We start from the raw sequence: 26676 nt of genomic DNA on the forward strand, positions 1-26676 counted from the left end.
CAGTAGCTTTAGTAATTTGTAAACAGAGTGAGAGAAACTGAGGTGAACTGTAAAATAGATTAATGGTTTTGAAATTTTTCTGTTATACAAATGCCTTTCTTCAGATGTGCTGCTTTTGTTCACTGCTCGGGAGAATTTGTTCTTGTGGTGTAACTTCTGCACACAGCAACAGGTTTCCCATATGTAAACACCTTATAGACTATGGCAGAGCTGTACAGAAAGACTTTCCATTGCTTTTAAAATTGATTTACATGAAAACTTTTTTTGTTAATTGTTTTGCCTCTTTTTCTCATTGTCAACGTTTGATTTTTGAGTATAAAAACCAGCTTGAAACGCACTACTTCTAAAATTTCATCATAAAACATAATAAGGAGGGATTATCAAAACACTTTAGAAGGATTTGTTCTCATCATTACCTAAGACTGTTGGGAATATTATTCCCTAGTCTTTTAAGAGCCCTAGAGCAAGAATTGCAGTAATAGTTGTTTTCATATGCACCTTTCAGGGCACACGCTGCTAGATTGACACCTCAAGAAAATCTACCCAAAGCTACTGATTTAGCAGTGTTTAGTTTATGGAAGGGCTGGTGAGGAGGAGAACAAAAGGCAGAGATATTATTTGTTATATATGCCCCCATGCTGATCAGCTGGCCGGCATGCCGTGAGGCCACCGACTGCTGCAGGGCAGGCGAGAGCTGAGGCCGTTGCACAACCCCACGGATGTCAGCCCCTGACCAAATGGAGTGAACTCAAATTCCCCCTCCAGCCAAGTGGAAATCAGCAGTAAGGTTCATTCCTGTTATCTTAGCAAGCTTTGAGTCATAATCTGATTTTGTTTTGTATCTATCTCAGGCAAAATTGTCTTCCTCTTTGGAACAAAGCAAAAATGAAGAAAACGTAGAGGAGTTTTGCCCAGAGAAAACAGCTAGTTAGAAACTTCAAATAATTTTAATTCAAGGCAATGAAAACAATTATATGCAGTTCACAGGATGCTGAAGCTGTTTGTTATGCAATTTGAGATGTAAATGGTGAACAAAGAGTAGTTGTACTAACTGATGATTAAATCCTGACATGATAAATTTCTACATGAATAAAATCTGAGACCTAAACAGATTCAAGATTGTTAGTCATCCATCAGTTCACACCAAAGTGTTTTTCAGCCAAGTGAAAAGTCTTCAAGCATCTTATTTTTGTAAAGTTAAGTTATTGGCAGGATTTTGCAATTTGTGTAGACTGACACTGCACTGCTACTTGAGATGAGTTCAAGAGGCTTTATCAAAGTAGGTTGTTTTTTTTTCTATTGTCAGGAAATCATATCAATAAAACTTAATAGGAAGTTGGAAATAAAAATGCAGCAAACTGTGAACTTAATATTACCCTGGTGGGAGCTCATTAATATCTCAACAGGTATACTCATGCATTATCTTAATTGCACATGGTCCTTAGGGAAATTGCCTTTTCTGAAGTTTTCTGACTACTGTCATTTAGTGAGTTGAGTTCAGGTGTACCATTTTATTAATCTTTTAATAAGTTACAGAGGAGATGTAACCTAACTCAATCACATTTGAAGTAGCATAGTAGCAATAATTATTTTTATGGTTCCACTGATTTACGAGGTTCTTGGCCGTGCAAGTGAATTTGCCGGCAGAGTTAGGCAGAGGTGATGAGGGTGTGGGCAGTGAGCCCAGTGCTTCTGGCAATTATTGCAGCTTTGGAGAGAGCTGGTTTGTCTTCTGGCACTGGGTCTCTTGAGTGTTTCCAGTTGAGACAGTTGGCTATTAGCAAGGAGCTGGTCACTTTCTGTTGTTTTGCTTGAAAAGAAGGGTCTATTGAACAGGGAGAAGAGGAGGGGGATACGGCATGACGCGATAATATGAAATAAGTTTGAAATGAAGAATTGGAGCGACAAGTATGTATTTCAGTTGCTTTTTACTCTGAAATATGCAGTTCCAGACCCCATGTTGGAAAATGTTTGACGCTGCAAAAAGTGACTTAGGAGACCATCAGAGAGACATGTTGATCATTGGTGTGTTTTTTGCTGTGGCTTTTGGTGCCACTGCTCACAAAACAGGCCCTGCTTTTCTAGCAGGACAACCAAGTGTGATCGAGAGAGCGCTTTTCATTAACAGAAGAAAATGAAATAAATGAAGAATAATGTTTAATGTTAAAAATCAATTAACATTAATTAATCACTGACTAATGCAGTGTTCCCAGCATTAATCATTCATTCTTACTGTAATCAGAACATCAGCCAGGCAAACGACACATAAAACTCGAGTGTGATGTTTGCCATAGTCCTGTAAACACGAAGTCTGCCTTCAGGAAAATCTGTCTCCCACATCAGTGACCTGCTTACCCATCTGCTGACACCTGAATGTCCTTCAGAAAGCTCCAGCCCCACCCGTGTCTTGTTATGGTGGTGAAGACTTGCACAGGATGACTCTTCTGCAAACACTGGCTGCTATGTAGCATGTGAAGGAGGACCACAGGCTTTTCTCACTCGCAGCCTTGCTGCATAAGGGCCAGGGGGATTTTTATCCCCTGTGCTTTATGGATCACAACTCTTCTGCCAAGATGTTAGAACCATTTGGAGAGCAGACTGTAATTCCCGAGAGCTTTTTGATGTTTCAAATGTGTTTCAGAACAGAAAATAGGACAAAATGTGATGGAAGAGAAAGTTTGCTCCTTTAAACTAAAGTTTTGAGTGTGAGATGTCTCAAACTGGACCCTTGCAGGACCAAAAGTAGAATTAGTATGGCTTAAGTAAAGAACAGTGCTGTGCTTAAAAACTTGTGAAAATGGGGAAAGCTGTAGAAAAGGGGGAGTGCAAACCTTTTTATTTAGGTGCTATTTATTTAGTAAGTTGGGTGAAGTGGATTAACTTCCAATTTTTTGTGTGGTTAGAGGATGGCGCAGGCTAGCCAGTACTGTCAGATAGCTGTTGTTTGCCAGCCTGAACCATATCAGCAGCTTTCAAAACCAGACCAGAAAGAAAACTGGCAGAGATTGGTACGTCTAAGAGGACATTTAGGGGACACACTAGGTAGCAGCAGGACTACATGTAAACTCACCTACTGCTCAGGCATCCCCAGGATAGTACCACAGCTTGTTCTGCCTTTTGCTCATTCATCTTATGTCTGCTCATGAGCAGGAGACTTTCTGTTATAGGGCTGATCATTCAGCACCTTTTGGCAGTGCTAAATGGTGGTTTTACAAACTGATCGGGGTGGAGAAGAGTTGGTTATTAAACGTCCAGCTATTTAACTGTGGTTTTGTGTGGATAGCTTTATTAAGGCTTTTTTTCTGCACCTTTGAATCTGAAATCCAGTCTGTGTGCATCCAGCCACTGCCCTCCTGACCCTGGGGCAGGAGGTTTACTTGGGGAGGCTCCAGCCTCCTGCCCTGAGGGGGAGGCCTGGGCCACTCTTGAGAAGCCACCAGCATGTGCTTGAGAGAGGTGGACCAAGGAGATGAATTTCATGATTAGAGAGAGTAATAAAATTATAGCCTTTCCTGTTCTTTCTTGGCCCCCACTCATCCTCCTTGCATGGTGAGACCACCTACATCATCTTTGGGAACAGGGAATGGTGACATTTGGCCAGTTTGGGGTTGGGTTTTGATGAACTGGATCAATCCATTTTTATTTTTGAGTGCACTTCAGCTTTTGCAGGAGCTGAAGGGGCATGTCTGTGAGCTTACCTGATGAACAGCCATCAGCACGCAGCAGCAGTCTATGTTGTCTTTTGGATGTTGGTCTGACGAGTGTAAGCCCTGTGAAGAGGTCTCAGAGAGGAGAGGGGATCTGGCCATTGAGACCTGACTGGAGTTCACATGATGTTGCATTTTTCAAACTTGGTAAAAACAAAACAGTAACGCAGAGGAACATATGGTGTGAAGTGTGGGAGAAAGATTTCCAGCTGAGTCTGTGAGAGGTTTGTCCACATCCAATTGGATGCGAATGTTAAAAAAGGAAGAGAAGAACAAATGAGACATTGTTAGATTTTAACTGATGCAAACAGATGTTCAGTTTGGACATCGAGGATGCTGCCTGTGTGCTTGGAAAGGCGTGCGGGAAGCGAAAACATCTTTTGTAGGTGTCTGCAACATGCTCTGACATACTGGACAAAGTTGGACTCTAATGACTTCAGTCTAGATTGTATCCATTTAAGGACTTTTCTCCCTGTACTCAGAAAAATCTTATGAAAATTCTACTCCTCATATATAACTTTAAGTTTCTTTTAGATATTCTGTAAGAAACATTGGTAAAAATCCCTAATATATGCTTTTTATACTCCAAGTGATTGAAACAATCAGAAGTGGTTAATATTTTATGGACAGACAAAAAGAATAAAAAACCAGAAAGTCTCCCAAGTAATATAAGCAATGGAGCAAATTCTGTAAAAGCTTTGCTTTTGTAAAAGTGCAGAATATGCTCCTTTTGATTTTTGGTTGAAAAAGCAGTTGTTGGCAAGTTGGAATACAAACATCGCCACAGATAAAAATTCGTATTTCATCCTTTCTTTTATTTATAATTTAAAAAAACAGCACTCGGCTATCTCAGTACGGCTCTGTGTGTGGGACTGCGTGTTGCATACTGGATGCTTGTCTGATAACAGGTACACAGCACCCAGTCAGCCTGGTTAAGTGTTCCACTTAATATAATACCATCCAATGAAAAGATGAATTAAGCTGATAAGCAGCTGAACAAGCTTCGTTAACTGCTTTGTACAAATGAGAAGAGAGCGATCCTAAAATGTCACCGATCATTTATTACAACAGCAATTGTAGGCACAGACAAACTAGGAATTTAACTTACTTTTGACAGCCAGGGTGCCCAGCATTTTCTGTGCAGTAGTTGGTGTTAGCTGAAAGTCATTCCTAAGATAGATTAAAGATAAAAAACCCTGATAAATTGGTGTAATCGATCTATTTGTCTTTGAGATTGGTCCCCAAGCTTTGCTGGCCCCTAGGCAAAATACTGAGCAAGTAAATCATGCACCAGTGGTCAACACCATGCTGTGTTCTTCCCGGCAGCCTCAATTTTAACTTTTGTAATTTTCTGTGACTGGAGCACTGGAAGGTCTTGCTGGCAACGTGCTGTCCACAAGCCACAGATCTAAAATAAATGTGGCAAGGCTTTGAAGACGACTGCTGTCTTGCATTAAAAACCTAAAGCTTCCTAGCATTCAGCTCGATTAGCTGCATCTATGGTTGTAAGACCAGCAGACATGCAAAGGACTGACATGACACATCCGAAGGAAAGACCGTGCCAAATGACTGGGGATGAAGTTCTCTGACATCCACAGTGACAGCCTGAGCACCTGCTGAAAGTTTAAGTGTTTGTTTACGTTTAATAATTCATAGTAAGTAAGAGTGGTCCTAAGCCTGGAACTGATTCAGCCAGCTCCCTGCTCAGGGGTCCAGACGGTGTGGGGCTCAAGCAAGGGTCACAAGCCACGTTTTGGTCTAGGCTGATGCTGAATGAAGCTGAAGTGATCTTAGTCCTGTGCTATGGCTTGTTACAGTTTATAATAAAACAGTAGATACTACCTTTACACACAGGAACATGTCTCAAGAAGTGTTGGGGTATTTAATAATTTTGGATGGTTTGATAAGTTCACTTATCTGCTGGGTCTTCAGCAGCAATTTTGCTTTACAGGTCTGCTTTTACTCTGCTGTAGTAGTCATAAATGTACATACAGATATACAGATATAGTGTGTATTCTGTGGAAATGCTGCGTTTGCTCTCATCTGCTGCTAAACTCTGTCAGAACCAAAGGCGCCAACCCCTTTGCAGTATTGAGCCTGGGGAAATATAATGTTTATTCTTCTGAGAAGGCAAGAAAGCTAATAAATACTTGTAGGAATGCTGTGCAGAGACAGAATATGAGAATGCAGAAGATGCTTGTACTGAGGCATGAAATACTGACCTTTCTGCAGTCTAGAAGTCTCAAAACATTATATATGATCATGTTTGTGTATATTGCAAATCTTTTTTTTCCTTCCTTGGCATCTCAAGTGAGAATTATGGCAGGCTCCTTAATTTAAGGAGCAGTCCCAGACTGTTACTCAAACAATTGCATAATGGCTTTGGGGATTAACATACTGTCAGCTTGATAACTGCTTAGGGACCTTTGTTATCAAGGAGAAAATAGCCCTGAACAATATTCTGGTCTCTCTGTTATAAAAAGTAACTGTTAGTCTCCTTTGCAGTCTGCCCTGAGAAGAAAAAGCAATGTCTGCTATGTCATGGGCAGGCAGAGTTTTAGGACAGAGCTGAATCGTGACCAGGTTGTCTTTGTGGGTCAGAGATGTCTATGCTCAGCAATCTTCATGACTGTTCTTCATCAGAGAGGATAAAAAATAAACATCCTTTTGTTTAAATCTGGAGTTGCAGTTTAATGTTGAAGAGCTTCTTCATCCTCCAAAAACTGATGAAGGGTCCTTCTGGTTTTCAGCCAGTGATGGCTGGTATTAGGTTTAAACTTGGCTGCATTCAGGATCCCAAATAACCTGATGCTAGTAAAACAAGAACACCAGTATAAAGGACATAGTTAGAAAAATGTTTCATGTGTGCTGTATTTGATTAAGATTGCCTGAAAGGAAGAAATTATGAATGTGTACATATACAGTTGCTTTCAATTGATTAACGATTTTTCTGTGTAACTTGAAGTCAATGAAAAGATTGTTTCTTTGACTCATACATTGTAAAGGAACATGATGGGGAAATACAGATGGATACAACAAAGATGAAGCAAGGCTCAGCTGAAGCTAAGTGCTTTAGCTAACTGCAGCAAGAAGTGCAATAAGTATATGAATATGTATATTTATCAGAAATTATTTTTTTCTACAGATCCCACAAATCAGTTATGCCTCAACTGCACCAGAGTTGAGTGATGACAGGCGCTATGATTTCTTCTCACGTGTGGTTCCTCCAGATTCCTTCCAAGCACAAGCAATGGTGGACATTGTGAAAGCTTTGGGATGGAATTATGTGTCCACTTTGGCATCTGAAGGGAATTATGGAGAAAAAGGAGTCGAGTCCTTCATGCAAATTTCCAGAGAGGCAGGTAGGCAACGCCCATCCTCCCTCCAGAAAATGCTATAGAAGTAATGAATGTTATTTTGTACCAAATGTTGTTGTATTTTTCTAGAACATATATTTGATTCTAAAGTTGCTCCAGTTCTTTGCAATGCCTCTGTAGTGGCTCCTAGAAACTCTCATTCCTAAATTACTTACGGAGTTTCAGAGAGTTTGAAACCTTAGTGGTTTTCAATCATTTCTGGAGAAAATAGAAAACATTGAGTCTTATCAAGCTCCTACTATTCCACTGGATGGCATTATATTATGTTGACATGGGTAGAAGACAGATTTTAAAATGCTGAGCTTTTATCTCTCCACAGCTAGAAATTCTGTGAAGACTGCTTGTTACCAGACATTGAGTTGTGTCATACTATTCCTGTTCACCTTTCAGATCACTGCCTGATTTGTATTGCTTTTCTTTAGCATCTCAATTCAGTTGAGAAAATTCATAATCTTTTACTTGAAGACTCAAATATTACTGGCCTCGGATATGGAGGCAACAAAACTCAGTGGTGTGATGCAAGGCACTTCAGACCTTTGGTGTGATGCATCACGTTTGTCTTGTTACTGGTTTCATCTGATGGTATCTCAAGAAGGCCAAACTATGTTGGACAATGTCACCTATGTTCTGAGAGGACGGGGACATGCTGCGTCTTGTGCTGGGTGAGGCTTTTGCTATCAAATTGAATCTTCATAATTTTGTTGACAGAAATCTCCTCAGAAATCTCCAGCTTGCTTTCCCGTTCTGGTACAAAACATAGAGGAGACCTGTCTTGAAGGTGTGACTGCTGTGTCAGTGTGCTCCTACCCCTGTAACTTATTCTTCAGGGTAAATAGTTCTTCATTTCCCCAGAGATGCCAGAACGTAGGAGGACTTTAGATTGGTACCTCAGGGAACAGAGGTGTAAATCCATGGCAAGCTGATTTGCAAACCAGAATCATAAAGGTGTGGAAACTTAAATATCTAAAGTTGACTCCTGTGCTGGTAAGGAAAACTAAGCGGACGATGTCGTTTGTTATCGTGATGTGTGCAAGGCCCATCTCCAGAGGCCTTCAATGATATATCCTTATCAGGAACCCATCATCATTGTACAAAAATAAGTTCTATTGTATTCCAAAACCAAATTTGCAGATCTCCCACCCCGTAACTGCATGGCATTAAATAAAACCAGCACAACACAGTCCACGATTCACTTGCTGAATCACATAAATCACCAGCCAGATTAGTGAGTGCATGAAATGAAAGGACTAGGACGGGATAGACGTTGCTCCGAAGCAGCTGTCAGAGGTTTCCATCTCCTCGGCTGTTGCAAAGCTGGTTCCACAGCATACGCTCTGCTTTTGGAAATTGCCTATACTACCTGCCAGGTGGAGCGTCAGCTCGCTCCCAGACTGATGGATCGCTCTTGGCAGCATAATCCAAGGAGTGAGCAGGGAAGGCGGCTGCACTTAAAAGAAAAGGGCTTTAGAGAGGGGAATCCGGAATTGTTTCATTATGTTGATATCACAGAAGGAACCTATATTTGCATAAATTTGTCTGTTCGTTCAAATGCATATTTATGTGGTATTAAAGAAAATGGGTTTGGATTTAATACTGCAGGAATTGACAAATGCCGGTGTTCATTATAATTTAAAATTGACTTTATTTGCAAATATCCACTGTTGCAAAATCATACCAGAAATGTGTTCCCTATGTCAAGGACAAACTCTAGCTGAATAATATTGTATCATTTTATAGACCTTCTGTAGAATTAAATTAATGATAGGAGCTGTTCATGTAGTCAACATGTAATTCAATGTCCTTCATAAAAAATAAAGCATAAAACTGAAAGAATACCCTGCTTAAAACAGCTTTGCATGCAGGGTGATATAGGTCACGCCTACAAGATTAAGACACTAACAGGGATAGTGCATGAACTTTCTTTCATAGACACAGCCTGCCTTGTCTGGAAACGGGAATAATCCAATCCCCGGTGCTGCCTCCAGTTCAGTACAGCTGCTTTTTCTTCTTAGGGCTGTACTGATTTTTTTTGTGTGACAGAGATAAAGCTTAGGTGAAGTTCTGAGGGGATTTAATACCTGTCAACAAGTTCCCTGGGTTTTTTAAAACCCTGGGAAGTGTAAGAAGATCCTCTTGTCTAAATATTTAATGGAGCGGTGCTGCCTGGAGATAGAGGTCCTGACCTTGATCCCCTACAGGGGAATGGCACCTTGTGCCCCAACTTTGGGGATTGGTTGTCACCATCTCCCCAGTGCTGTTTAGGGGGTTCACACTGCAATGGGATCTCCCCATTCTTTGGGGGAGATGGTGTTTTGGGGTTGCTTTCCTGGTGCCTGATGTGGCTGTGTCTCCTTGGGGACATTTTATGCAAAAGAAATTATTAACTAGGCTGTCAGGTGATTGCTGTAATATCAGGGTTTGGAAAGAGCCTCCTGAAGAAGCAATAAGCAGTAATAATTTTAGTGACTCATGGCTGTGGTGTAGTTAGTAGCTCCTTGATCTACCTATTAAAAAACATTTGAGTGGTCAAGAGCCATGTGTCTGAATGCCTGAAATGAACAGTCCTCACTAATGGGGAACAGAAAGGACAGGAGGCTTCACAAGATAGAGAAGTATTACCAAGATCGTTTCACTTCAAGCATTAAATATATTTGAATGGGTCCGAATATACGTGGCCTGAGCTGTGTAATTATGCAGTATCTTTGCAAAAGCAGGAAAGCATGGCAATGCATGCCATGCAGGGACAGGGAGGAAGGGGTGGGGGACACACTTGTGATGGTCCTGTCACTGCTGTGTGAGTAGATTAACGTGGTGCTTGGTGCCAATCAAAACTCACACTAATTAAAAAACTTATGCTAGAAGCAACAGAAATGCAACAGCAGTGGGAGGAAGTTTTTTCCTTAGTCAAAAGATCCAGTTCTTCTAGAAATCAGTGGATTACCTCTTCTCCCCAACTCGAAGGGCATACTCAGTGTATCCCTGCAGGGACGTGGGGAGGATGGAGGGCAGAAGAGGAGTTAAAGTGGTAAGGCACAGTTTAGCTCATTTTCCAGCTAGCTAAAGCATGTGCTGCTCATCAGGAGGAATTGTGCTATGCTTAAAGCATTGTCCATTTAATTTCTGTGTTCAGACTTTGGCCTTGCTCAGGGTTTGTGTGCTGCGTGGATTGCCACAGCTGCCTGCTCACAGCAGACATCAGAACCCAGCACTGCTGCAGAAACACCACATCTGTGTGCACCCAGACTCGCTACTCCGTACCCCAGGAGCTCAGCATGCAATTAAATACATAAACGAAGCAGTGGCATGATAAGGTCTGTATGCTGGTGCAAACGAGGGAATGCAATAGGTGCATATATAGCTCCAAGTTTTTTCAGTCCTGGCTTCTTCATGCTGCCCGGCTGTGACAAGACAATACAGCACTGGCTGCTGTTGGAGAGCTCTCCTGGCTGTTGGGATTGCAGAGCTGGGGTGAATCCTGCCGCCCCGACCCCCTTTTGACAAGCACAACAGGGTTGGGAGAGGTGTCAGAGCAGAGGTCCTTGTGTCCATCCTTCCCTGCGGGGCCCCTGAGGACCATGAGCATCTTCCAGGAGCAGGAACAGCCCGGGAGCAGAGGTAATTAGTCAAAGTTGGAGACACACCAGCAATAAGCAGTCATTGTTAGCCCTCAGACAATTGCCTTGTATCTCATAATCAGTGTATTTTGGCAGAAAGGAAGATTTAATCCATAGGTACCAGCACATGTTTGGCCTCAAATCTATAGCTAGCTAATTATCCTAAATCCAGTGTTTTATCCAAACTTCTTTCTGATTCAGCCAAGATCTTAGGAATGGTGAGGATGAGTAGAGAGTGCTATCCTTAGTTTTCAAATATGCTTTAGCATATAAAGACTTTGCTTGATCCTTTGAGTTAATAATTCTTCACAAAGTGACTTTTATTATGAGTACTTCAGGCGAGTTTGAATATGTCATTGTGTCAGGAGGTGAAGATTTGAAACATGCTCTGCAGTCTATGGGATTAATAAATTAGGGGAATGGCCTAATTATAGAAAATCTAAAGGACAATTTCAGATTATTAATGAAACTACTGAATACTTGGATCTCAAAGATTAATTCATCTTTGATTTTTTTAAAAGATTAATCTGTACCAGAAGGTTAATTGCTATCTGTAAGAAATATATATATTGCAGTTTTTAGTAAAAGACCACTTGAATGCCTCCTAACAGATAAATGAAAGATCTAGTATACATTTATTAATCTTTTTCTCTCTGAAACCCACCCATTTTCACAGATGAGTATACTGGCTGCTTTGCTTGTGGAGACTCTGATGCTTGCTCCACAGGCTGCAGCACAAACTGTGTAAGGAAGGGGATGCCCGAATCTGAAAACCTGTATGTCTGCTACCTTCACCTCTTTCTTCTGCCTTTCCATAGCTCCCTTGTCCAATTTCATCTCAGAAATAAGTGTTTCCGCTTAGCGGGGCTGATTTTGAGGACAGTTCTACTTGTTTACACAAACTAGACCTGTTGTATTGTACAGAGCAGTGTGTCAGTAATGCAGTATCTTAATCTACAAAGAATTAGTTAGATGGTGATGTTCTTAACCATTTGGAAGGACTGGAGATGAAAAATTCTGGAAAAGCATGCCTTCTTTCTCTGTGTACTAAAGACATGACAAAAAGGAATTAAAGCCCTCGTAACAGTGTGCTGATATGATTATACATACTGAAGTTTCTTCCAAAGACCTTTAGTTGTGGTGTCGCATTTTTTAAAAGGCTATCATCATCCTGACAGAAAAAAAAAAAAAAAGGACAGAATAAACTTTAATCCACTTTAACATAGGAAGTGCAACACTTGTGACAGTCTCTTTATCTTCTTTTCTCCTTTTTTTGCTGAAGACTTTTTTGAACTACTCGTTTCTTTAATTCTTCTGTCTCCATGATCCTCGAGTGCTGCGCAGACATCTGTTACGTAAGGTTGAGAACATCTGCATGCAGCAGGGACGGCCTAGATGCACACGCTGCAGGAGCTGAATTTGCTCAGAAACAGAAGAAACATTAAAAAACATTCATTGGTAGGGCAAAGAAGAGACCCTTGAAATTTTAAATCCTTCTCCTTACACTCATAAGTAGATTTTCTTTTCCAGCAGTTATACTCAACAGTATTTCTTTACTAACCCTCAATAGAAACTCAAATTTCTTTTTCACCTTATTTTTCCCAGCTTTTTATTTGCTAGTAAACCCGTATGTGTGCACACACGTACATGCCTATATGAGACACATTGCCCTTAGGCCTAACAAGTGGCAATGCACCGAAATCAGATGAACCACTTCTTTGTATGCTGTTATAATCTGTGCATTAATTAGTATCATCTCCTAATGCATTGGTTTCTTTACAAATTAGCTACATGCAATTAAGTACCTCCTACAGAAATTATTTCTATGGCTTTGTTATCCATAGCAAAGGCTGTTTTAAACCCCTTTAGTCACCTAAATGTGAAAATATGACAGCTTTTCCTAAAGCCTTGATATTTGTTTTCTACACTGACTTGTGTTTCTAAAAAGATCTGAATCTTTTGGTTCGGGTTTTGGTGATCTGAATCATCTCATGATACCTTCTGTGAAATCCTCAATGTGGTATATCGTACTGTGGTGCTCTAATTCAGTACTTATCTTCTGTGGAAGCTGACAATGTTAAAAGCCAAGAGCTGCTGTATCATCCCTCAGGGATTCACACAGCATTTTTTAGGCTCCTGTAGGTCTGTTCAACTGCCTGCTATGATCCTGAATCTGCATTTTTGTAACAGAACTTAATTTTTATGCTGTCTGTTGGGAATTCCATTAGCACAAATTAGTGCTGGATGACACGAGAGAGTTAAATCATTGCTACAAGGGAGTTGTACAACTGTGTTTTAAGAAGGGAGAGGAGACTATTCTGTCTCTATATCTCAAACAGAGTACTGATTCCTATTGCCAAGTAGAAAATCCTGGTTTTTTTTGGTCTTATATTCTAATGTTAATGAAACATCTTTCTTTTTTTTTCTTGATCCATTAAAGCCCTATTGAATGGGTTTAGAATACTCATTACAGGGAGCAGACACTTTACAAAATAACCCAAGGTTAAAAGAAACCCCAAAATAAGAAAGGAAGGTGAAAAAAGTTAGTGAGTGCACTGTGATGCACTGTGGTGGGCAAAGATTGCATTGGCTGCGTTAATAAATAACAGATACTTACGGTTTATTAGTGAAGCTTTGCACAACATACTGGCAATGGGTGATACCACACATCATCCAATGATGCCCCAAATTTATGATCGATGATTTCTATTCTTTGTAGCAGCTAACAGAACCCAACTTTTAACAGAGTCACTGTTCAAATATTCATGTGAATGAGTCATTGTTTTGGAAGAAGATGGGCTAAGGTGTTGTACTGTCCACTGGCATGACTATTTCTTTGTTTAGTTGAAGGAATAGTGTTTTGCAAACTGTGTTCGTTGGATCTCCCTCGGCTGTACCCCAAGGGGCAGAAACTGCATTTCAGTTAGAGTGAACAGCTGAGCTTACGCATTGACAAATTGGTCTATAAATACGTTTTTGAAGTGCAGTCCAAAAGCCAGCCCAAGAAAACCAGATATTGTTGAAGTGGTGTTTAACATGTATCTCAGGTGCTGTCGCTTTAGGAAACAGCAGCTCTCAAGAGGGTCACGGACCTCAGTGCTTTTACAGAGTTGGATGGTGTAGAGCATGGTTCGAGGCTTATGGAATTTTCCCAGTGAATTACTGGTCCTGAAGACCCCTCCCTTTGGTGCTTTTCTGCCTGGTGGGCAGCTTGGTGTCCGCAGGAAGGAGTGGAGGTCTCTGGGGGGATGGAGAAGCAGCAGTGCAGGGCTGTTCCTTTGTCTTTGGTTGTGTTAAATGATTATACTTTCTGATGGGAATGGCCTTTACTCATTTATTTGAGAGCCTGTTTTCTGGATCAAATATAGCAAAAATAAATATATAAACCACTAATGAAATCAAGTAATTTCTATCTGAGCATTTCAAGTGGTTTCCATTTTGCTTTCTATTTTTCTCAAATGTTCACGCATCTGTCCCTTTTGGTGTACAGTGATGTTATGCTAAATAACAATGTTACGAAGTCTATTATTTTCCTTCCAATGTTTTCTCAAATAACAAATGTTTTGTCATTTCAAAAAAAAAAAAAAGGAAAAAGAAAAATTGCTTTCTAAAGTTGTGTAAACTTGTGTTGTGTGCTGCAGTCTGTCAGGTATAATAGGCTTAATAGGATTTTCTTTTAATTATAACTGATCTAGTAGAAGATGCACTGGACTTGCTTCTCAAAGGTGTTTTGGATTGCATTTAGGGTTTAATAGTATACTTCTGATAGTGGAAAAGAAAAAGCAAAGTGTGTTTCTGCAAAGTTACTTGTTGTGCATGGTCTATGCTGCTGTGGCTTTTTTTAATAACTTGTGAGAAGTGATGTTGTTTAGGGGAGTGAATGGATGATGTCCTTGAGGTGATGATTGGACTTCTGACTTCCCTGTGGTATTGGGTAAAATTAATTCGGTGCCTGGCTTAGATGTTGAGAAACACTCTAGGCACCTGCCTGTATTTTTAGGTTATCAAAACATTATGAATGCAATCTTCACCTCTTTAGTGAGGCATCTTCCTACTTAAAACATAACAGATGTCCCAAGTAGTTGACTCTGTTCCCTGTGAACTAACAAAGAGTGATGAGATCTGAGTTGCCCTTTTGAAATACCTATTTCTCTCTTGACTACACAGGGAGTGTAGGCACCAAATATCTCATTAAAGAATTTGAATTACAAAAAAAAAATAAATCCAATCATTGGTATGTATGTGCTATAGGTATTTTCCTATCTTTTGTCGTCATTGGAAGATAAATACCTGGTGTAGACTTATAGGGTTCTTAGGATCTCGTGCAGCAAAGCAGTGAAGCTGATGGTCATTAGGAATCATAGTCTCAACCCCCTGCCACGGGCAGGGACACCTTCCACTAGCCCAGGTTGTCCAAAGCCCCATCCAACCTGGCCTTGAACCCTTCCAGGGAGGGGGCAGCCACAGCTTCTCTGGGCATCCTGTGCCAGTGTCTCACCACCCTCACAGGGAAGAATTTCTTCCTTATGTCTAATCTAAATCTGCCCTCTTTCAGTTTAAACCCATTGCCCCTCGTCCTCTTCCTACCCTCCCTGATCAAGAGTCCCTCTCCCCTTTCCTGTAACCCCTTTAAGTACTGGGAGGCCGCTCTAAGGTCTCCCCAGAGCCTTCTCTTCTCCAGGCTGAACACCCCCAACTCTCTCAGCCTGTCCTCACAGGGGAGGTGCTCCAGCCCCCCATCATCTCCGTGGCCTCCTCTGGACTCGCAGGTGGAACACAGGGTTTGGATATGTACCTGAGAGCACTGCAGCATCAGAAGCCTCTCTGCCCAAATAGCGTTAGAATTCTGTGGTGGAACTAGCAGGGGTCTGAGTAATTCCTCCTTCTCAAATAGACTCATGAAAAAATCAATAAAGTAGTTTGGGGAGAAGGAAAGTGGTAAAGATACGACATTATGATTACCTTCGCATCTGCTTACGTGAAATCCGAGACCAGTTCCATGCTGATACATGCAGAAACTTGCACTCTGTCATCCCGAATGATCTCACACAGCTGGTTTCTCGGCAAAGTATTATTGGATAGCTGTAACAGGCTTCTGTCACAGTTGTAGCATAAGTCACTTTAATGATAAATATCTGCCTTTTTATGGCATTTATTGAACATTTGGAGATTGCATTTCAAGGACAGAATAAAATTCAAATAGACAATTCTTGTTACTAAACAAATAACTGCCAGCATCCTTTAAAAATGTTCCCTCAAATTTAATAAAACTTTGTTTTCGTGGTTATGTGAAATGTATCATGTGGATCAGCTGGAAACAAGTGATTGGTTAAGTCCTTGATATTTCAAAACAGAAAAATGTATTGTTGAGCCTTTATTTTCACCTGTAAAGTTGGACACCCCAGGGAATGCTCCTGCATTTTGCAGTGTGCATGCTCAATGATGCAGAAGTGAAGAAGTTGGTTTGATGCAGATTCAGTAAGTTATTCATTCCAATCCAGTTTGTTTCATTTGTTCTTTGGCAGTCTTTCTGAATCTCAAAGGTAGTATGTTCCTCCTGGTAAAGATAGCAGTATGGAGCAGAATTGGAGAGGCAAGAGCATTTGTGTTCTGTATCCATCTTCTGCTGGGAAGAATAGAAATTTGCAAAAAACCAGTGGTGGAATATTAGGGGAATGGGCAAAAAGTATGTTACTGAGCATTAGAGAGCTTGAGGAGAAGGTCCTATTGAAGTGCGGAAGCTGATATTTTGGGGAATAGTAGGGGGAAAGGAGAGAGTTCAGGTTTACTGAACAATAAAAGGAAGGAACAAGTCTGTGGAAACAGCAAGATGGGATGAGGATTAGGAGAAGGAGATGAAAAGCCATAATATGAAGGCTGATAAAAGTGACTGGGGTTGCAAAGACTGAGATCTGACAGGGAAACAAGTATCTATGAATAAGGAAGATTTGCCATAGAGAGTGGGTTAGAAAATCACATTTGTTTCACCAAAAAAATTAATGATTTCAGAAACAGAATTGCCTTTGATTGTGAAAACGTAGAACTTCTGGAAGATAAGATAGAAACTGTTTCCAAAGGCCCTTTTTTCTGCCAGAGGGCAGTGAAACCAGACTTCCTAGACGATTGCATCTGAGTGCCTTTGCTCTTCGCTACTCTTTTTTTCCTGCCTCTCAGCCTACCCAGGGGGAGAAGTGGAGCCTGTGAATTCTGGCTCCCATTTCGCCTCCGCCTACAGTGCCTATTCCAGTGTGTGGTGCAAAGCGTCTTGTCAGTTTTCCTGAAGGAATAAAATGAATTTCATAAAAAACCTTCTGCAGAGGAAGCCCCTGCTGTCATTTTGATTTTCCCCATGGAAAATAGAAATATTGTGATTACTCTGAGATTTTCCCATGGGATATGTCTGTTTTGCAAAGTAGGATGAATTTGTTGGAACGTCATTTGGGACCAGCTCTAAATGCATTTCTGCATCTGAAGGGTAATATATAATCAAATGCAGTAAGTTATTCCAGTTTCTGTCACTGAAATCCTGCATCCCAGGAGGAAATACAAAATATTGCCTCATCTTGTACCTTCCATACTTCACAGTCCCTTTTCACTTTGTGCTAATGCAAAGAACAGCTTTCATAGCCATGGGGGAGTAGCAGCACATAAATAATTCTAAGATGCCTCTTCCATCACGCGCCCTCCCCGGCCTTCTTCATTTCTTATCCTTCCTTAGACAAGAGAGGATGACAAACGTCCTGAACCCTTCACACTCTTGGAAGATGGCTTTCGTGCATTGCTAGTCATCTTCTGGGCATGCCAAAAATACCCTCTGGTCTGTCTCCAAAGCTATCTAAGCCTTCCTCAGACCAACTTCCTTGTGGAAAAAAAAAAAAGATCAATGAGAGGAGAAAGTCTCTCTAACTGGGTATATGTACCCCTCTTTGCAAAGTCATAGCTAGTAGTAAATTATGATCAATGGAGTTTATACTGTTTGCTTACATGTTCTTAGGCAAGTTATTTATCAAGACAGTGTTTGAAATACCTGGACTGTTTGCTCTAGTACATTCAGCAAGATATCTGAACTGAAAATATGAATTGCAATATGGCATTTTAAGTGGTTTACACATATAGCTAGGACATTGGGAAGATATATATATACAGTTTATATTGCAGGCTGTTCTGTTTCCTTTCCCTTTGGTGTTTCAAGATTTTCAATCTATAAGGAATCAGGAGGACAGCTAGCTTGCTGTCATAAGGGAGACTATTGGCATTATTGTAACACTTGACCAATATTCATTATTTAAACAAAAAACTCCTGGTGACAATACCCCTCCCTCTTTCCAGGCAGGTGCCTTGACTGATTCTATATCATGCGATGCTGTGGGTGTTTACACCAGCACACGTAACCTGCCGTGCCAGCAGAAAATCTCCCGGTGCTTTCAGTAATCTCTGTTCACATCATTTTGGGCCTGTTAATAACAAAAAGTTGGTGAAAAAGCAAACTATTCAATTATTTTATTATCAAAAAAGAACTTAATGTATTTCATTGTGTAAACATGGAGATGAAACAGATTAAACTTTGGGTAATAGAAAGGCAACTTGAAGATGCAGGCGTTTATTTGAAATTTGAATTGGATTTTATGCTGACATGGGATGCTGCAATAAGTACTGAAGCTGTCTCCTGACTCATGATAAATGGCCACACTTCACTGGGTTGTTGTTTGTTTGGGAGAGCCCAAGTATGACAAAGAGCAGGCATCCGTAGTCTACATTTGCTTTTAAAATAAGATGTTCTGCTTAAGGTTAGACACAGACATTGCCTTTGCTGCCCGTGAAACGCGATCGCTTGCAGGAGACGCGGGTCCCACTGGTGCTCCAGCTCCGCTCCCCAGCGAGCTTGTCGCCCTCCTTTAGGCAAATGCAGCCTGATGTCAGATTTAATGGAGTCGGGGAAGAGCGGCTCAGGGCTTGAGTGCTGCTCTGCTCACCCGTGAGCCCAGGGCTGGGAGTCGTTCTGATCGACCGTTCCCCCGTTCTGTGCTTGAGCTCTGGCATGTCGGTATATCTGGGTGCTGCGAGTGCCTCGTTCTTACGGTGATGGTGCTGGGTGAGCCTGTTCGCGGGGTAGCAGCACATTCCTGCCAATGGCCTGGCTCCTCGATAAGGGAAAGTGGTTAAAAAGTAGAAGTGTTTCAGGTAGCTGCTTCACAATGGAAGACTTTATCCAGATGTGAAAAATCTGGAAGTGGCTATCTCAGGCTACAATCAAGAAAACACTCTTTTTAGGCATCGGTTAAAGATAAATTATGATTTTAATTCCCTGAATGTATTTTGTTTCTCCCTTTAATTTCACTAATCCACATGTCTGATCAACCCTTTAATTAACTCAGTTTATCTTATATCTGTATTTTGTTCCTTTTCCAGCTGAATATTTTTTTCCTTCAAATCCCTTTGTTCTCTTTCTTCACAAGTATCCCCAGAGCTGCCCTTTGGTCCCATGCCTGCTGTGCTCATTCAGGAGCCCCCCAGGACAGGGCTGACGTTCAGGCAGAACAGAGAAGAGGCAGCCCTGCCAAGCTCTGCTGTGCCTGTTGCTGCACAGTCTGGAGGAGAAGAGGTCTTCTCTCATCTCTGCTGGCCTGGGGCTAGTCAAAAGTAGTTTTCTTCAGCTGGTGAAATCTTGGCTCCGCTGTAAAATTGTGTCCTCTCTACCTAAACCCCCCCATTGAGGCATCGGTGGTATTACTGCATCGGTGAAAAGACCATTTCAAAGCCAGTGGGACTAAGCCCAGCGTACTCTCAAGACGTGGCTATACTGTTATGATTATTTCTAATGACTCGGCTTCCTCAAGACGAAGGCCCATGTTGAGCTGTCTTGATCAGAGCTTTCTAAGAGAGGTGTCCTCCAGTTAAGTTCACCAGCAAGTCAGGAAGCTGACTGTGAGCTTGCAATGCAGTAATCCCAAATATAGCGGCTTTCCTACTTAAAAAGTGAAGGATTTCACTTAAATGGGCATGTTTTAAGAAGAGTGCAGGATGCAGATGTGAAACAGCAGGAAGCTTTTTTTGACAGATTTTCATTGACTTTTCATTGCTGTTTATAAATTTCTTTTAAAGCCAGTTTTATATTCAGGCAAAGGAAAGTCTAGACAGATTGTCTAAAAACTTTTATTGGCTAATTAAGATTATACTGCTGGTATATCACTGCTGGATAACATGTGGACTCTGGTTAAGAAATGGCCTTCATTTTTGCTTTTGCCAAGCTTTCTTCTATTATTTCTTGGGAGAACTTTTTTCATATCTGACTATTTCAATGTCAAACCCAAATGCCACTTGAAATCTTACGTTTGGACATCGAAATCTATATGAAGGAACACGAGTGCCTTGATTTTTTTCTAAAGTACTGAGCATTTGTGGTTTCCATTCAAATTGATTGGAAATGCAAGTGCTCTGTACGTTCAGAAATCAATCCAACCTTAAATAGTTCTGTCTCAACGTTGTGGCCTCAGCATTCATGTAGGGTGGGAGACTGACAGTCCTGAAAAATGCAGTTCTGGTGCTGTCATGCAGTAACCTGGTGACGTGTCTTATCAGAGGCAAAATCCCAGAAGGAGTCATGCTCCTGGAGGTAATACTGTTGGCTTTGATAAATAACTCATCTCTGGTCTGAGCCAGCTGGTTTATCAAAGAAGAGCATTTAACTGTAAATTGGGGTGAGGCATGTTTTCTTTGGGCACTTGTGCATCAAAATTGGTCTTATTTTGGAGGCTTAAACTGCATGATAAGAGCAGTGTCCTGTTTACCCTGAGCCAGGATGAATTTGAGCTTGGATATTCCCAGTTTCGAGTTTTTACCTCTTAGTAATTCCCTGAACAAGTTCATTTCTTGTGTTCTTCATTCTTAGGAAAGCACAGCATATTCATTACAGCCAGAACAGATTTCAAACCTCCAATTACTGTAATCAAATAACTTTTATTTATTAACATCAGGAGGGAAGACAGAGAAGCAGCATCACAAAATTGCAGCCAAAGTCTATAGTACACAAGCTGTTCCTTGAAATAAACATCTTTTGAAAAATCTCTACAGCTCTGAGAAAGTCTAGCCCCTCTCTAGGTTCTTCACACTTAGATGCCCTACAATGCCACCGCTCTGTAAGATGAACTAAAAAAGCAATTAGCACTTTCGAGTGCTTTGCAAAATTTTATTAGTCTTCTGCCTCTTGAGGCTCTAGCAAATAACGCTGTTTCACTTGAGGTTTGTTTGATGCATTTTTTTTTTTCTCAGTCTTTTCCAAGAACAAATACAAGAGCTGGAGTTACAGTGCAATCAATCCAGCAATTTGCAATCCTTCTTCTTGACAACTTCAAAACTCATTAAAAGCACCACCTCTTTTTAAAGCCACACCATTCTTTCTCTGCTTCCTTCTTCTTGTCTTCCTTACATTTGTGTTACTGCCTCTAAGATTCTGGACTAAGGGCAGCAGGAACCTTGGTGTCCAAGAAAGTCATTCATTTAACTTGAGAAAAAATACATCTTCTAGACTATCTTAGCCATTTCCTCAGATTTCACTGGGAAACAGGGAAAAATCATTTGCACTCTAGGATTTAAAAAAAAACAAAACCAAACAAAAGCCAGTTACTTGCAGTGGGAGAGACTGTGCAGTTGTTGTAGCTTGGGACTGTGCCGCACCTCTCTTTTATAGAAATTTTGCTTTGGAGAAGTGCAATTTTTAAGTTGTTTGTTTGTTTTTTCTTCTCCAGGGTTAATCATCCATTAAAGGGCCTTATTATTTGTGCAAGGCCCTTGGTGGTGCCAAGTTGAAATGCCCAGAGCTGAGGGTCATATCAGCTGACCAGGAGCAAAATGAACTCTAGCGTGTATGTGCAGCACTCACTCGGGTTATGAATCACTTTATCAATATTTATGGCTTGCACAAGTAACCTGTTGGTCACCAATTGCCCCATGCCTGCCTGCCTGCGGAAGAGCAGGTGCTGACATGGCCTTGGCAGTCCCCAGCAGCCACTGACACTTACAAGAAGAGCTTCAGACCCAGATTTTGCCACTTTATTAATGTTGAGCAGGGTGGTGTTTGATGTTAAAAATGTCTGCTCTGTGCCAGTGAGCGGGAGCAGACTGTGGCCTTGAGTAAAGTAATGACTAAATCCAAAGATAATCATCTTTTGGTGGAATATATTTTATTATATTTTATTAATCTCTGTTTCTGAGCATTCCCAAGCTCAGCGAGTGCTCCTGCTCGGCAGCACACCCTGCAGCGAGCGGGGAGCTGCAGCGGCGGTCGGCATATGCAACTCTTCTCCCTGGTTTCAGCCCTGCATTGCACATAAACAAAGCAAGATAACGTGTTTTGCAGTCGCTGTTTGATTTCCCTGAGAAATTTCAATGACCTCCCTGCCATGAAAAATGAAGCACAGTCTTTTTATCGTTTTCCAAATTCAAGCAGGTTTCAAAGCAAAACCTAGGTAGTTTTGTCAGCTTCAGAAAGCCTTTCTTAAAGCAGAATGCTATTGATTAAGCTCTAATGACATCTTTTTCTTAAAAAGAAGCCAAGAATCATAAACATTAAAGATAGGAAAGATGTAATTTGGATGTCATTAGTACTTAAGCTGCTTTTCTCTTTAGTACATGAATGTGCACAGGTGTATTAGCAGCTGGGTTTGAACATAGGATTTTTCCTGTCCCATCCTCTATCAAAAATGGTTGAAAACATCTGGTATTGAAAGCTTATTTGCAGATATATCCTTTGCTCATTTAAGCAGTTGTGTCACGAATTGATCCACGAGGAGCGCGCTCTCTCTTTTTTAACCAGTCAATCTACATATATAATGTTGCTTGTGATGGCAAATCCATATAAGAAAATCTGTTCCTAGCTCAGGTCTCGATCCCACTGTTGGGTCCTGCAGACGGAGGGCTGCACCCGTGGGCTGTCAGCTGCATGGTGGTGGCCGAAGCGGCCGCGGGAACAGGGGCTGCCGGGGGACCCCCGACACGGCTGTGGGACTGCTCAGGCACCAGCAGGTATAAATCACTGGTCTCTGCTGCTGCTTTTCCAGTAGATCAGGGCCTGGCTCAGTGCTCTTGGCCATGGTCTTCAGGGTCTCTTTAAGGGATTTGCCTCCAATTTAGCTTTCAATTTTAAGTAGAAAGCATACAATTATATAGATTTAAAGCTTCCCTTTCTCTCCACTCCAGAAGTAAAGACGTCTTCTGAGGTGGATTACATTATCCTGTACTTCAAGAACATCTCTGCAGTGTAATATGTATTAGATATGGTTTGGAGTTCCTGCAGGAGACCCCTAAATGTGCTGCTTGTGTGGGACAGAGATGACAGCTGTGATTCACAAATGATGCATATCTTGGCCTTGTCTGTAAAATGAGTGGTACGGAATAGATGGAAAAAGGAAAGAAATCACACTTTTCTCTAGGTATGTTTGTTACTGAAACACAGATGGTTACCAATTTCTTTTTCAAGGTTAACAGGCATGCTTTGTCTGTAGGTTTGTTTACTGTGGTACAGAATTTCAGTGTTCTGAATTACAGGGAAGAGCATTACTGGGAAATTAATCTAACAAAAGTGCTTGACAGCTCCAAATATGCAAATAAAGTCATATAAAAGAAACCAAAGATTTGGAGACAGGATCAGAAAAGTGCAAAATCTTAAATATTCAAAGACAAAGTTATATGAGAATGACAAGATCAGACAAAGAGTCACGTTATTTTAACTAAGAGCCGTATTTGGAACAGGCTGGGAGAACATTTTCTGGGTAGCTAAGTCTGCCTAAGTGAGAAAAATGAATTACCCTCTCAACTTCTGCTTTTCATGATCCAATGTGTGGACTTGGGGAAATGGTTTTAGAACAAAGATCAGCACTGTCATTACACCAATATGACTGACTTGTAAAAGTGTTGGGCACTGTGGCTGGAGATGGAAAGGTTGCCAGGCTAAATTAATTAGAGGAAAAGCATGAAGAGTAATTGGCTCATAGATGTGGTCACTGGCATTCTAGCACATAAGGAAGTCTGCAGTTGTCAAAGCGTGTATCATACTTGGGAAAAACATCTTTCAGTTCCATGAATAACCTTTGAACTTCATTAAAGATAGTTTTATAAATAAAGGATACTGTGGGTCTTTCCATTTGCAAATTGCAGCAGCTGACACCAAGTCAGTAAAGGTAATATGTTATGGTGTCTTAAAGATTAACAGAAACACATCTCTTACAAATGTGTAAGTTTTTAATCTATCTGTACTTTTCAAGAGGCAAATTAATTAGATTCTAAAATTTATCATTTTCGATAGAAAGAGGGTGAGCACGATGCTGCCCAGCACTTCACCAGGAAGCACACAAAATGTCAAAGGAAGAGCAAACTGTGTACGTGTTCTGTGCTGTGGTTACAAGTGTATTCATGGTATGTCTTCACCCAGTGCGAACGGTCTTTACAGCAGGAGTCCGTATGTGATCAGACCTGTCTGTTGAGCTGTAGCCCCTCCTTTCATATGTGCAGTTGATAGGAAGAAAGACCCAAATATTTTGTTACTGTTTGTGGGATTAAGAGTATTTAGTGGAGGTAGGAGCAAGAAGGGAGACTGGCTGTGTTCCAGGCCAGCTTGTAGCTGTTCATGCTGCAAATTGCCCATTCCCGGGCGCATCTTTCTGCCCATGTGTAGGGTGGTAGGCAGGAATGCTCACGGGCAGCAAAGCAAGGCCAGCGTCTGCTCTGGAGATCACCAGGAATATGTCCGGCCTGCCTTGTTAATAAGTCTCTGTCCCGTGGGCATGTAATTTGGCATACCATCAGCACTCCAGAACATCAATTGATTGTGGCAAACTAGACAAAAAGGAGATACATTATTTAGGGGGATGAAGGAGATGGTAGACAGCGACATACAAAGCTCAGAGTCTGATTGGATTTTACGCAGAGCAGTGCATGGTATTGCTCCCATCGCTCCTACCAGACACAGTTTATTAAAATAGTTTAAAGAGAGTTTTAGGAAGAGAGAAAGCATCATCAGAAAGGATCCTTCTTGCCAAAACCAGGGATAATACAGAGACGCTTGAGGAGGAAAGGTAGGTGTGAAGTGGGGCTTCCCTTCTTCATCAGGGAAGTGATGGGGTGAGATCCTTAAAAGAGAGGGAGAGCTTGAAGCTAAAGCAAATTGGAAGTGAAGGAACGGAACAGATTGATTTAGTCAGTGAGGCAGGTTATTTAATGATGGCCTTTCAATTTAACTGGAGGGGGCTGAGCGAGGAGTAATGCTGACGCCAGTGGTAATGGCCCCTCTTCTGCATCATTTCCAGATCATCATTAACAGGCGTTTGCCACTCCGTGGTTTTCTTTCTCTTTGTATTCCTGCTTGAACTACAACATATGGCACAGTCATTGATCTTGTGATCATTTTAATTTGGATTGTTTGCTGTCAATTGTAGCATTAGCTCTTCTTCAGTCAACGGAAACATATATTCTCATATGCTGACTGTCCTTAAGGAAGACCAAATGCTTCTCAGAATTGATTCAAATAAAGAATCCCACTGAGATTTTAGATAACAAATTTTAAGGCCTCATTAGTGACATTCAGGAATACTCATTTTATTTGCATGTCTGTGAGGAATTACGTAAGATAAAAACCAACATCTGAACAAAGATCTCTATTTTAGAAAGGTCTTACTATTTTTGATATAAACATACCCGAGTGAAAGAAAGAGCAATGTCTTCCCTTCCAGTCACACATGTATTTTTTTTAATATCCTTTTAAGTGTAAAGAGGAAAGAATTAATACCATTTAAGTCAAAGTGATTCTTCTTCCCCCACCATTTAAGTCATCAGTGCACCATTTGCAATGTCTTCAATTTGCAGTGTCAGCCTCGGGGTTTCTCATCTTGCTTCTCAGGCTCCAGCATCACACAACCTAAAACCGTGTGGGTGTCTAGGTATATATATATGCATATATATATATATATATATGATCTCATTCATGACTTAATGCATCACTTCCTCTGTGATGTGAATGGGCACTAGTGCACCTGTCTTAGAGACTGAGAAATAAGACATAAAGGAGACAAATTGTTTTCTCAGAATGTCACTAAGAGCATCTGGCTGGTAAAGAATTTGAATTTAGCTATCCCAAATTTTTTTCTAAACTGCAGTAGCACAAGCTGGAAAAGCTTACGACTCGTAAGTTTAAGACAAGAAATCTCTCAGTGATGAGATTCATTGTAAAAAAATATGCAAAATCTTACGACAGGTTCAACAGCAGAGGAAGCTGATTTTGAGTTGCAGTACAGGAGTCTGTGTCGTGCAGGTGGTGGAGCAAGGGCAGAGGTAGAGTTACAGCCTGGGCTGAGCCAGCAGCATCCCCTGCCTTGCTGCCAGCTGGTACCTACAGGTGCTCAGGCAAAGTGGAGGTGTTTCTACACAGCACGACGGGGCGCAGGCAAACCCCGAGCATTTGTGTTGCAGTTCCAAGACTGCGGTGAGGTCAAGATAGCAGCTGCCATTTGCTGTGTGGTATCCGGGCAGCCCAGCACACATGCTGTCCTGGTGGGACAGTGTCCTGGGGGACAGTGCCCCAGGGGATGGTGTCCTGGGGGATGGTGCCCTGCATCCCCCGGAGCAGGGAGAGCCCAGGGAGCAGCACGCTGCAGCGCAGGGCTGCCAAGTCCTACTGACTTACAATAAGGTATTTTTTAAATGGCTCTTACACACCTACATAACTTAGCTGGGGACACTTAACCCAGTTTCTCTTCGGCTCTGTCCAGGGGAATATCTTTTTTTTGTTCAGGGCAAAATTCCAGCTCTTGGAGCTATTCAAGAGATTTCTAATCTTATTATAGTGGAATGGTGAAAATTTTCTTTGTGAGTCTTTAAACATCTTTATCAAACGTAAATGTCTCATTGCTTTGGCAGCTGATGTTTTTCTTGAAAAATTAACTCTTCTATAAAAATTTCATACTTTCAGTGAGATTTGATTCTGTCAGT

The 26676-nt window shown here is 41.2% G+C and overlaps 1 protein-coding gene across 3 annotated transcripts in view; it reads left to right on the top strand.

The window, feature by feature from the left end:
• GRM7 (glutamate metabotropic receptor 7) overlaps positions 1-26676 on the top strand; it is a 309081-nt gene that overhangs the window by 97763 nt on the left and 184642 nt on the right. For all 3 annotated transcript variants that reach the window (XM_074836095.1, XM_074836097.1, XM_074836096.1), the window contains exon 2: positions 6853-7069. In XM_074836095.1, the coding sequence (XP_074692196.1) occupies positions 6853-7069 (217 nt within the window). The remainder of the gene's footprint in view (positions 1-6852; positions 7070-26676) is intronic.

This window comes from Strix aluco, chromosome 11, assembly GCF_031877795.1.
Source record: "Strix aluco isolate bStrAlu1 chromosome 11, bStrAlu1.hap1, whole genome shotgun sequence".
NCBI lineage: Eukaryota > Metazoa > Chordata > Aves > Strigiformes > Strigidae > Strix > Strix aluco.